This window comes from Falco naumanni, chromosome 7, assembly GCF_017639655.2.
Source record: "Falco naumanni isolate bFalNau1 chromosome 7, bFalNau1.pat, whole genome shotgun sequence".
In the NCBI taxonomy this organism is placed as follows: Eukaryota; Metazoa; Chordata; class Aves; order Falconiformes; family Falconidae; genus Falco; species Falco naumanni.
In genome coordinates, this window is record NC_054060.1 from 20,061,249 (window position 1) to 20,074,429 (window position 13,181).

The 13,181-nt window shown below is 41.1% G+C and overlaps 1 protein-coding gene across 6 annotated transcripts in view; it reads left to right on the forward strand.

Annotated features, from left to right (window-relative positions):
- Positions 1 to 13,181, forward strand: part of TJP1 (tight junction protein 1) — a 198,656-nt gene that overhangs the window by 27,684 nt on the left and 157,791 nt on the right. For 2 of the 6 annotated variants that reach the window (XM_040600232.1, XM_040600234.1), the window contains exon 1: positions 5,470 to 5,717. The exons of 1 other annotated variant lie outside the window; for it this stretch is intronic. In XM_040600232.1, coding sequence (XP_040456166.1) covers positions 5,551 to 5,717 — 167 coding nt within the window. In that variant the 5' untranslated portion in view covers positions 5,470 to 5,550. Of the gene's footprint in view, positions 1 to 5,469; positions 5,718 to 13,181 lie in introns of those variants that run through there. 3 more of the 6 variants (XM_040600236.1, XM_040600238.1, XM_040600233.1) reach the window with 2 other exon arrangements.

Sequence of the window (13,181 nt, forward strand, 5' to 3'; positions counted from 1 at the left end):
GTAACGTGGAGTTATAGAAGAAACAGTAATAAGACCAGAAAAAGGCTTTGAATTATATATAATAAATATATTTAATATGGGTATGGAAAAGCCCTAATAGATCCAAAAAAGTCAGAGATGTATTTTAAATACATAGATAGGAAACACATGAATGCACACGTTTTTTCTTACTTTTGACGGAGAAAATAACCCCTGGAGTCACTGCATCTGACATACTTGTAGATTCTAAGAAACTCTTTTGCCTTGACAGGTATGATCCCTTTATTTTTCTTTCTGGAAATAAAATGGGAGATATATGAAGGTTACACATGACAGAATGAAATGGCAAGAAAGTCTGTTTCAGTAGCTTTCTTGCCTGAAGGTTCTGCATTAATGCTCTTAGTTAACATAAATCTTTATTAACATTATGATTATAATTGACTAACTGTACAAATTAACAGAATAAAATATTACTAACAACTACTGCAGGAAAAGAACCATCTTTAGTAAACAGGAAGATTTACATTAAAGTAGAGATGGAGATCAGTCATCTAATGTCATGTTTTAATGTCAGTGTTGTATCAGTTTCTGGAATATTGCCACTTTACCAACTGAACTGTGTAATTAAAAAGTTATGAAATCATATTAAATACCACAGAAGCATAGAATATGACACGTGTATTGAGATTTTTTATCAATCATTGGCATAAAAGTCAGCCAGGGGAACAGGAATATCCTAGGAATAAACAAAAAGTTAATTCTCCAGCATAGATAGTAGCACAATATTGAGAACTATATGGAACGGACAATATAATGTTATGAAAAGTCTCTGTTACATGCAGAGTACAGCTAAAATTATGACTATTCTAAAATGCAAATAAAAGATGCTATAAATAGCCATATATATATGGCATATAAATATGCCATAAAACCAGCAACAAGTTTATTTAATGTTTGCTTTAGTTCCAATACAATTTTGACAACCTAATAATGAATGCAATCAAAGACTTAAAACGTGTCATTAAGGTCTAATCTACTCTCAAAAGTTTCTGATGCGGCTATTACAGTACTAATAAAGATGCCATTTATTCTGGTAAGATTATTTTTTTTCTTTTTACTCTTTTTATCTTAAGTAACTTAAGCATAGCCTTTTAAAAGTGCATTTCTGTAACATCTCCAAAGAGTGTTTTGAGTCAGACCTAACTCCTGTGAGCTCAGTCAAGACCGAGTACACAGGTGAGAGTTTGAAAAGGATGGCACCAAGCAACAATTGGCACTACAAGGATGTATGGTGGGCTAATGATAAAAGAAAACAAGATAAGTTTCTGCAATCCCTGTTGTAATGACAGGATTACTGAAATAAAATCAAAGATCAGCAGAAGTAGATATGCTGTAAAATCTTGCTTTGCACTACCTGGAATCAGATATATATTCTAACAATATTAAGACTGAAAAAACAAAAGGCACAACTTGAGGATGAAAACAGTTTTATGCCACAATTACACTCCCTTATTCTTAGCTGCTGATGGGAGCTCCCAATGTACAACTGTCACAGTGGCATCCCCTTAAGTTGCAACCAGTCAGTCTCCTGCTGCTGACAACAGCCTGCTTTCCCTAAAAGCACCAAGGCACAGGTCATAATTAGATCATGGCATTAAATGCCACCTTCTCAGGGTCCATCCATCTACCTTTTAGACATCACTGTCCTTGTATAAACATACTATCTTGAGCGGAGTTTGCGCCAACTGCACATCCATTCAAGTGCAGCAGTACAATACATAATATTGAAACTTGTAACTGAAAGAGCAGTCTGCTCTTCTGAGCCAAGAAGTGCATTGGAAGGTCATCGTGGGGGCAGCTGTCAGAAAAGGCAGAGGCATCGCAGACTGAAAGCAACAGATAGATTATAGAGCTTGTTCTGATGTAAAGTCTGCAGTTAAGTTACCTAAGCAAATAAAATTAAGAAATTAGTACGGTTCTGCTTGACTTTGTACTGAAAAAAACCCTACGAAACAACTATATTAACTTGAAGTAACCTAATAGGAATTAAACTGCTTTTAAAATGCACGCTGGGTTCAAAAAAACCCATAAGCAGCTCTCAGCTTTCTGTAGTAAAGCAGAGTGTATCTTGTGAGACAGAATGAGTTTGCATGGAGAACTGCAAATATGACCAGATTGTCTCTCTTGCAGGGATATCTACTGTATAAATTTTGGACTTAGCTCAGCTAATGGGCCCACACAGGCCTCAGAGCTAACATGGGATGTCCAGATGCTTACCCTAATCTGGAAGCTGCTAATTGACTCCTGTTAAAAATAGGCTGTCCATCTGAAAGGCAAGAAAGACAGGATCTTTTTATTCTTTCAGCTATGTAAAACATAGGTCCTTAAAGCAAGATGTTCTGAAAGGCAATATACAATGGAGCACCACTAAGGAGGAACAGGTATGAGAGAAACAGAAATCATGCCAATTAAAATTAGAGGATAAACTTTCTTCTTTAATATCCAGTTTTGGTCTCTAATGCACATTAAAAAGGGCATGGAAGATGATAAATGAAATATATAAAACAAGTTAATTTTTTAGTACCAGACTGATAAGAGTATAATCATTGAAAACTATAGAGCTAAACATGGAACAACTGTAATTGTTTTGCAAATTTAAATAGATTTAGGAACTCCTATTGAATTAAGAATAGGAATACCATTACAGACTTTTGAAGAAGTTGAATAAAGATTTGAATACGCAGCCAGGCTTCATTGTAAGTCTTCATGCAAGGTATTACTGGTGCATTCCTTAATCCTTTTTTTTTTTTTTTTTTTTTTTTTTAATACAGACTCTTAAAATAAATCTATGCCTCAACCCTGCTATTGAAAAATCAATGTTTTGGGACTTTCTAATACAGAGTATTTTTAAGAACATAAAAAACTCTGAAAGCTCACCTGCTTCTTCCAGATTTATCAGGTTTCAAATAAACTTTGCTTTCCTTGTATCCTTACATTGTCTTATCTACCAAATTTCTACAACTACAACCATATTAAGACTGGATTTTTCTATAAAGAATTTTTATATGAAATGAGAATAACATGTATTTTTCTAGCTGTCAGGTGTAACATTTAAACTGAAACGTTACATTTAAACTAGTACAGTCTCATCATTCTTTATGTCAGCATTTCTTACCATTTCAAGGTGTAAATGATTTTTTTCATAGGATTGCACAAGTGTAAATGAGTATTTCAATTACAATGCAAGTAGCATTCTACTAATGATGGAGAGAATAAAATCCAGCCCATACTCTCTTGTATCTTGTGTGGGCAACAAGCATTTTTTCAGTCAGCTAAATAATGACTAGGTACACGGAAGGAGAAAGCAATGTGTTGGTTTTACAGTTGTTTTTAAGGTAAAGTAGGATCTCCACAGGTTTTCAAACTGATTTGATGTTCTGTTTACAGAAGATACAGACTTTCCAGTTAGTATACTACTAGGATTGTTTAAGAACAAAAATTAATTCCTCCTCCTTAACCTTCCTAACCGAGGCAGCCATTTCTCTTTGCTTTTAATGCTTGATCTCTCCAAAGACAAAGAACACATTAACATTATCTTGAGAGCTGTAGATGCACAGGCTCAGACTAGGCATCAAGTTGGCATTTGAATTTTTAAATTGTTTGTGATACTGGATTTCAGGACATTTGTATACATCTCTGATTTCTTGGCTGAAAGTGCGAAGCCATCCATCTCATTAACTACACTAATACAACTATTATGTTTCTAATTAAAATCTGTTGTGCTTATAAGTAATATATTTATCTTCTCTGCTTTCTGCATAATGAACAGGTCTAGGCAGAATGCAGCTGACTGCAGTCTTGAGGTACATATTACATATAAAAAAAGAAAAATAATCACCAAAATGTTCATCTCTGAGCCATAAAGCCACAATGCTGTTCACAATATTTTTGCTAGCTCATAGTGCCACCTGAGGACCTCAACTCTCTAAGTATTACAATTCATACTATTTACATTACAGCACCTTAACGAAAAGTTGTCGCTTCCACCTGAATTTGTATCTGCATTCTGCAAAATGTTGACAGGGCATCTCTAGCCAAAGCATTTCCCACTGCTATTGCTAAGCACCACACTTTGCTCCAGCGGTGTTCGCGCTGAGGAGGGTCGTTGGTGCTGTTTTAGAATTAATTCCAAAAGCACTTGTTAAACGCCACTGTCTTCTGGAGCTCTTAGCGTGGAGCTGAAGGAGGAAGGCACAAAACTGATGAAAGGTGCGACGGTAACTGTGTCACACCTCAGGCAACAACCACACGGGTATGCGTTCAGCTGCTTTTACTGAGGCATCCACCAGAAGGTGGGCAACCCCTCTGAAAACATTTAATACTTTTAGTTTGACTTAATCACCAGCTGATTTTCAAACACCTTTTAGTTGCTTTCCTCACATAGGAATTTAAAAAAAAAAAAAAAAAGGGTAGTGGTGTCGTTTTGTCTTCCCCGTGGCCTCCTCGGGCGGCGCGGGGCAGCCCCTCACAGGCTTGGCGGGAAACGCGGCTGCAGCACCGTCCCGCCCGCCTCCACGCCTCACCCTCAGGTGACCCTGGCCTTCACCCGCGCCTCGCCCCCATCCTCCTGCTGACCCTCCCGCTCACCTTCGCCCTCACCGCCTCCGCAGGGCCGCCCCAGCAGGTGGTGAGGCGTTTGCTTCTGCAGCTCGCTTACCGCTAACCTACAACCGACATTGTTAGCCGGGAGGCGGTGGCGGGGCCGGGGGGGCAGGCGATTAAAATAACATGGGGCTGTTCTAGGCGCTAATGGGATTAGAGGCGAGGCGAGCGAGGCAGCGCGGAGAGGGCAGCGCTGCGCGGCGGACGGGCTGCGGCATGGCGCCCCTCTGATGGCGGGAGGGCAGCGCAACAGCTGCGCCACATGGGCGGGGGCGGGATACCCCAGGTACCTGCGGAGGGCAGCGGGGCGGCAGCGCCCTGGGTGCCGGGCGGGGGCAGAGATGGCGGGGAAGGCCCGCTTGCCCGGGGGGGAAGGGGAGGAGCGGGCCCCGCCGGCGGCCCGGCCTGTGGGGGCGCGGGGTCAGCGGGGGAGGCCGAGGCCCCACGGCGGGCCTAGCGAGGGGCGCAGGCAGCCGGCAGGAGGCAGCCCAGGTGAGGAGGGGGCGAGCGGGCCGGGCCCTGGGCCGCAGCGGGGTGGAGGTGCGGCGGGGCGAGGGAAGGCGCGGCTGCGGGTCGGGGGGCAGAGCGCGGGGTGCGGGGGTCTGAGGGAAAAGGGAGTGCGACAGCGGAGGGAGGAGGAAGGGAGCGCGGGCCCGGGGGAGGGCAGAGCGCGGCGGGAGGCGGAGGAGAGCGTCAGCTGGAGCGGGGATAGCGGGAGCGCGGCGGGAGGCGGAGGAGGAGAGCGTCAGCTGGGGGCAGAGATAGAGGGAGTGCGGCAGGAGGAGGAGGAGAGCGTGAGCCGGGGGGGCAGAGAGAGAGGGAGCGCGGCAGGAGGAGGAGGAGGAGGAGGAGGGGGAGAAGCGCGACGCAGGGACGGCAGATGCCTGGAAATAAAAATTTGATGATTGCATGCAGCGGCTGGAGAGACTCTGTCGGTGGCGGCGGCGGGGACGAGGCAGGGACAGGGGGGGCGACGGCAAAATGAAGTATCAGAAATACCTGACTGTCTTGCAGATGGCCATAGGGGTGACCGCCTCCAACAGGGGCAGTCTGATGCCCTTAAAGAGGAAGCTGTGGTGAGTAGGCACAAACGGGGCCGGCGGCACTGCGGGCCGGGCGGGGGGCGCTGCGCCGGGCCGAGGCGGGCCGCGGCGGGACGGCCGGGCGGGATGGCGGGGGCTTTCCCTCGGACGTGACGGCCGGGCGGTAGCGGGCCTGGGCTCCCGGCGGGCACAAACTTCGCGGCCCATTCGCTGCCCGTTGTGTGGCGCCCGCCGGGAGGCGGCGGCGGTGCCCGAGGAGCTGTCCGCGGCCGGCCCGGCGCTCGACGCGGCCGGGGGAGGCACGGTTCCCGCGCATCATGACTCCCGCTGCCACCGGGGAGAGCCGGTGGGCGCTGGGCTCGGCGCGGCTGCGGCGGCCCCGGCTGGGGGGCGCGGGAGCCGCTGGCGCGGGGTCTGCCCGCCTGCGTGACAGCCCCGGCGCTGCTGCCGACTGCGGCGCGCTCCGCTCCCCGCCCGGGGCTGCGCGGAGCGGCCGTGCCGAGCCCCCACCCCGGTTCTGCCGGCCGCGGTGCCTGAGACGCGGGGAACGGCAGGTGCGAGTTCAGCGGGTTCGCGAGCGGCAGAGCCGGTGATGCTCCGACACGGTCATTCTTCTGTAAAGCCTGCTTGCCCCCGACTTGCCGCCACCGTTTCGGTGCTGGCCGATGGTGTGCTGAACAGATTTTTCTGCATGAACCAACAATACGTTACAAAAAATGTATTGAAGTATAATGGTGTAATGTGGGTGAGTAGGGCACCGACAGGCTTATGGTACTGCAATACCCAGTCACGCCTGGGCTGGTAGGAGCCCACTGCTAGCTTGGCTGAAGCTGTGGGATATGTGTCATCGTAAGGACAAACTGTAAGGAGAAAATCTTTGAACTCCTGAAGTCACATTTTCTGGGAGGAAAACATGGACAACAAATTAATATGCTGAGAATTTCTTGGCTCTAAAAGACCAAGAGTAATATTTAGGTGGTAACGGTCATACAGTTGTTTTTCACAGTGCTTACGTGTTCCTAGTGAAGGAAACTAAAGTCTCACAGAAGGCATAATAGGTCATTTTATTTAAAAAAAGGTAGTTCACAGATAGAAATGTTTTTTTATGTCAGCAGTTGTAGCAAAAATGGGCCTTACATGAATTGTAGAACGTGGAGGTTTTGCTTTTTTTTTTTTTTTTTTTTCCCTCCTTTCCCCATGTTGTCAGCTAGCATAGACAGTGTCAAGGAAATACATCACTTGAAGAAACATAATGTGGAACTAGTAATCTTTCTGTCATTAATTCCACATCTTGCTATTCATTGCAGATAATGCAGTTTGGCAAACCTGTTCATCCTAACTGTAACGTACAAAATCAAATGTAGTCTTAGGCAAAAAATATGTTGTCATATAGATAAGTTTCATTACATTTAATCAAAGGTTTTCATAATGTTTTCAGTGGTTTGGTTTTGATTATGTAAGTTACGTTAAAGTGTACCTTACCTACTTCATTCTCTCCAAATGGCACTCCTGCCTGTGTGCAGCACTGTATGTATTAGTGTATTACTTCTTTAAAATAAGTTTAATTAAGGGTACTGTAATGTTAACAGTTGTTCTATTTCATATTTCTTGTGTCTCTTGGAAATGTCTTCTTTGCTGGTGTGTTAAATTGAAGCTACCTGTATTTCTGTACTTTAAAAGTAAGCCTGAAAGGATCCAGTTCAACTCCTATTTTAGGTCTTCAGTTTGAGTTAGATCAGTTTTATATTGCCTGGTTTCATGGTGAGATTCTGTGCTTTTTGAGTTATAGCAAAACAATACAGTGGATCCCCATGAACAGGTATGATAAGCATTGCATTTCACAACATTTGTAACTTGACATGTTGCTGCAGTGCAACGGTGTGTGAAGATTTAGTTGACTAAAAGTGTTAAGGAATAATAAGGTGGATTTTTTTATATTTTAGGGAGATGTATGAATTACTTGAGCATTTGAAAGCATGTCCCTGGGATATTCTTTATTAGGGGACATGATATTATGTAGTCACATTTCCTTTGAGAACTTTTAATAGCTTTAGGCATTATCTGTATGGATAGAATTTATGCTTATGGATGAAATACTGTATTCTGATGCATTTAGAGATATGCTGAAAGATACTGTGCCATATTAATTTTTTAATTTGTGCATAGTCTGTATCAAATAATACGTTAAGAAAATGTGAACATTAGAAGAATATGTTGCTGTTACTAAAATCAATGCAATATTAGTGTATATTTCCAACATGTAAACCAAAAGTATGTTCCAGTACTGTATCATTGGAAATCTCAAAAATACCTAAAGAAAATGTATAAATCAAGTCAGTCCATAAGTGGAGGATTCTTTTTCATCTCTTTTTTTTTAATTTATTTACTTATTATTTTAAAAAAATTACTTACAGCATGCTGTTTAACCGATCAGATTCATAAACTCTTTCATGTGTCCATATTGTAAGTGGAAGCGAAGACATAATTTAATAAAAAAGGGTAAAATACTCATCTTTTTGTTGGTGGAGATTATCCACCTGAATCCTACTGAATGAAAATGAAAAAGGTAGCAGCAATGTTTTGTTTCTTTGTAGAGCATCTGTCACTCCAATTTTCTCCTGCTTCCCCAGCCCCCCAAATGTAAGTCCTATTTTTTGATGCATGAAGGCAGAGCTACAAATGAAAACAAAAAAGATGGACACTGGTGTCTTATGATGGGTTAAGAATAAATTGTTACAAACTAGCTGAGAACAAAACAGAGTTGAACAAACAGAACTGATATGTCCCACAGGCATGCAGTGGGCAGTGGTGGAGCCAGAAACTTGCTTGTGTTTAATGTGGAGCCTCATCATTTTATGGTGAGGTTTACTTGGGGCAGTAGAGTTTTGATCTCGGTGGTGGAGGAAGTTGCTGGAGTCCCGAACTGCTGATTCAGACCCTTTCCCGTGTTTGTGCAGCATTGTAATCTAATACATAGGAAACTAAATGAGATGAGTAGGATGCTTATAATAGTCTTGCTAGGGGGACAGTATGTGGATACAAACCCCACCATCATAACCCTGCTAATGCAGGGGGGACTAACATTTGCGAAGGTGCTCAGAAAAAAACTTAACTACCAAGCCGGGAGTACCTTAAAACAGTAAATTGACATAAATGTTTATTGCAGTTCCGGTAAGTGCAACCTGAGTGCTTTTACAGTAGTGCAGTGCTAAATCACATTATTAAGGGGAACTACAGAAGTAAACCATAATTTCTTGTTGCACTGAATATTATGTTTCCCTGCTGTAAGGAGAAGGAGCAGACAAACAAAAAAGGAACACGATATCCTAGCACGTCACATAACCCTACACGCTAATACTCCCTTCTGTTTCTTAGAGCATTTGCCTCTACTTTGAAAGGCGGCTTCTGCCCAGGCTTGCTCCTGTTATGTTCCCTTGGTGCGTGGGAGTGCAGAGTCATGAAATAAGACAAAAATCTTGGTTAGTGATAAGTTTTCATTGTGAAGAACATTATGGAAATGGCTGAGGCTATTCCATGTTTAAATTTCCTGCATCTTTTAAGAAAATGATTGGTAGTTGTCATAGGCAATCTAGGTTAAAGAAATGAATGCAGATGCAGTGCGCTACAGAATTTGAATTTTAACAGGATCTAATTTGCTTGTTTGGTGCTGTTGTTAAAAGAATGTGTGATAGAGAAGCCTGGATGTTAAATGATGGCTTCTTCTTGTAAGATACTGCACAGGCACATTTATTTTTAAACATAGGAGTAAACTTATTTGAAATCAGTGAGGAGTAACCAGCGTGTCTGGAATTAAGCATCCATCTAAAAGCTTTGTTGAGTCAGAGTCTTTGTACTGAGGTTGGAGCTTCCATGTAGAAGTCCAGGTTTATAATGAAGGATGTCTGTTTTACCATTAGGACCATCTCTAGGGAGAAAAGTGCCATTGTTGAAGTTCTAAGTAGAGTCATATTTAGAATAATCAAATAATGGAAAATGTCACTTTAGTATAGGAGAAAGCATCAAAGACTGAATCTCTTGGGTGTCTCTACAGAACTATGTGGAAAAGTACAGATCACCAGAATGGATGTTATTCTTTTTTGATTACTGGTTTCTGTTAATATTTCTTTGAAAGGGGGATAACTGTTTAAGTTTAGCCCATTGTAAGGTTTTATTTATGTTGCAAATCAATTAATACCTTCTTTTTTTTCTGATGGAGGCAGGATACTGTGCTTAGAACTGAAGGTATTTACAGAGGCAGTAAGAATTTGGCATAGCAGCTGACTGCTCAGTGTTACTGGTTCTTATTTCAGATTTGCCTTTTTTTTTTTTTCCCCCCAAACAAATACTAATATTGAGCAACTGTAACTGTTAGGGCTTCCTGTCTGATCAGTGGGAGTAAGTTCCAGCTTGTGCACCCTTGTATTGTAGGCAGAAGACATACTGATCACATTCAGCTGAGCGCAGCTGATGTCCTCACTCTCTAGTATTGAGGAAGCCTGTCTTCTAATGGGAGGACATATAATTATGGAAATTTTATACAACTGTTAACTGAGATCTGTATAACTGCTAAAGGTAGAAATTTCTGAGGAGTTTGGTTTACATGTTGTGAAACCATTTCTAATAGTAATTTGCTAGAAGTACCTGAATTTTTTGTAAGATAGGCAGACAACTTGCTTTGTGAGTCTTGTTGAGGCTATGTAGTTGTCAAAAACTTGTCCTCTCTGCATTAACTCTAGCATTAATACTATACTTTCAAAAAAAATACAGAAAATATGTCATTTCGAGACACTTAAATATTCTGATCTTGTCTCTTGTTAAATTGTTCAGAACTCTAATCACTAAACAAGAACAGATTTTAAGATCTTAGAAGATACTCAGTCTGACTGGTCTGTCTAGAAAATAACATGACATTAAGTCATTTCAGACAAAGATTAACTACAAAACCCATGTTCAGTAATATTGAAGGTTCTTATAAATTGTAGTTATGTGCAAGTAGAATATAAATACAGGTGTTTTTTTAATAAAAACAGTTATGTTATATGCACTTCGGCTGATTATATTATGATATGTATTAAGTCATTAGCCCTTGATATGATGCTGCACCTAGAAGTCACTGTTGTGTAGTATTTTTTTATGGTAGCATGTTTGTCAGTGGAATACAGATGCTGAATATTTAAGGTTTTTGCTTATTTTACAACCTAGAGAAATAATTTAGTCATGGTTATGTAATGTGATATATGATCAGGAACCAGACAAGGTCAATGAAACTGTTGTAAGAATTGTGGATAATAAATAAGGGCCTCAAGCTCCCAATGGGATTTACAAAATGGTTCAATTTTACATGAGTAAAATTTCCAAAAGTTAATGAATTGGGGTGCCTTAATGTAGGATCCCGGTGATGGGCTCCGTTAGAAAGGTGTTATGTTTCCAGAATATTAAACACGTTCTTTGAACAGAAACAGCATGTTTCAAACAAGGCATCTGGAATTGTTCACTGCCTTCAAAGATCTTGATGCTATATTCTACCTTTTAAAGTGCTAGACTGCCTTGAACATATCATTCTTAGGCTTGGATTCAGGAGTGTTTGCCTTGAAGTAGTTGCTATGCTGCATACATTTCAAGAGGGCTCTTACAAATCTTTCTGCTTTAACCTGTGGTAATTTCTTTCTACCTCTGATGCATGTAGTACAGCCAGTGACTTAGGAATTCGCTTATTAATTTTCTGTCAATTAAGTAATACAAACAAAAGATAAAAGCAGAAGATAATCAGATGTAGTAAATTTCACTAATAGTTGATCTTTTTTTTAAACTTGAAGTTCATATGTCAGAACCATAGAATATTGCATTATAGTTTCATTGTTTGTTTAAATAGAAAATCTTGGTTTCTCTGGTTACAGTGAACACTTTGAGAACATAGAGCAAGATTCAAAAGTGAGGAGGATTTTAAAAAGCTGTTTTCCAGATTTTTTAATAATTTAGTTTCAAGTCAAACACTTCAGGCGTTATCTCTTGAATTTGGACTCACTGAAGCTGACACTTGTGTTTGTCTTGCAACTTTAGTGTCTTAACCTTTTAGTTGTATTCTGTGTGGAAATTTCTAGTACTTGAAAGAGTTCCTGTAGCAGTACTACACGAGTGTTACTGGAAATGGATTCTTGACAGTTCCATTGCTGCATCCAGCATTCTGGGAAGACAGTGAAACAGATACAAGTCTGTCTCTGGTCTGTTATTGCTTCTCTTTGCTAAAACTGTAGGAGTAGCAGAGGCGCCGGAGAAGCTGATACTTAATTTCTTTGCACTTTTCCCAGAGTATCCTCATCAACCATAGAGCCAAAGCCCCATGATTCTGTAAATATGGCTGTCTTGCCTTATGTCCTTCCCTTGGTGCACAATGCGGTGCAAAGCTTCTCGATTCCCAGTAATGATGTTGATTGGATTTTTCTTTGGTTGGTTGAACGGTATTTTCTTGTAAAGACACCTAGAAATTAATGATTTTATAAAGGATTGAAGGGAATCTTTCAATTGTGGTATTTCTTCCCATAAAATCATGTTTTGAAAGTTAAATGTGATTTTTAAAAACGTTTTTCTGAATCTCGACAGCTAACAAGTAATGGCCATAATTTATTCGCCAGCAGAATGAAATGATGGATGGATTCCAACGGCAGACAGTTAATTTTTTCAGGTGGCTTTAAGGCAGGTGGAGCTCCCAAGTGGAAGTGCCTTCAAAATGTACCATTAGTTTAGTTCATTGTTAAAACTATATAAAAAATTGATTAGTCTCTTAATTTTACTCGCTTTCTTTCACATAAGGTTTTTCTTATTTTTTATAAAGGCTTCTCAGTGTCAGGAAATACTAAAAGGCTTGTAACGTAAAAAAAATGCACATTTATAGGTAAGGCCCTTGAATAAGTGGTTTGAAATATAGTTCAAAATTAAGAAAAGCCTGATGCAGTTTACAGCTGTTTAAAAGATTTTCTATGAAGTGTAAGGAAGAAGTCTAATGTGCCAAGCATTTAATTCATCAGAGGTGCATGTGAAGATTTATTGACCCAAATTTTAAATAACAAAATAGGCATCCCTCAGAGTTTTTCTGGAGAGAGAATAAATACAGACCTCTAACTGTATTGAAATAGTGGATCTCTCTGTGGGCTGCAACATCTGCATTTGACGTGGTCTCAGAATATGTAGTTACATACGTTTGAGTTAACTTTATCAGAGATGTTTGGAGAGCTTGGTATCAGAAGATACATTGATACAATAGAAGTACACGATCACTGTAAATGTCATTCTGTGGAACAAGTGTTGAGACTGAGCAGTTGTCTGTGGAAATCTGTAATTCTTTAAGACATTTTAGCAGGAAATCTGTGGCACTTCTGCAGCTTCTGTTCTGTGAAAAATTATGTTACTGTAGTAGTCAGGCATGTTTCTCAGAACTTAATCCATATATAATTTAACAAAAAGATCTGGTGCAGTTTCAGCAGGTAGTTTATAATGTAG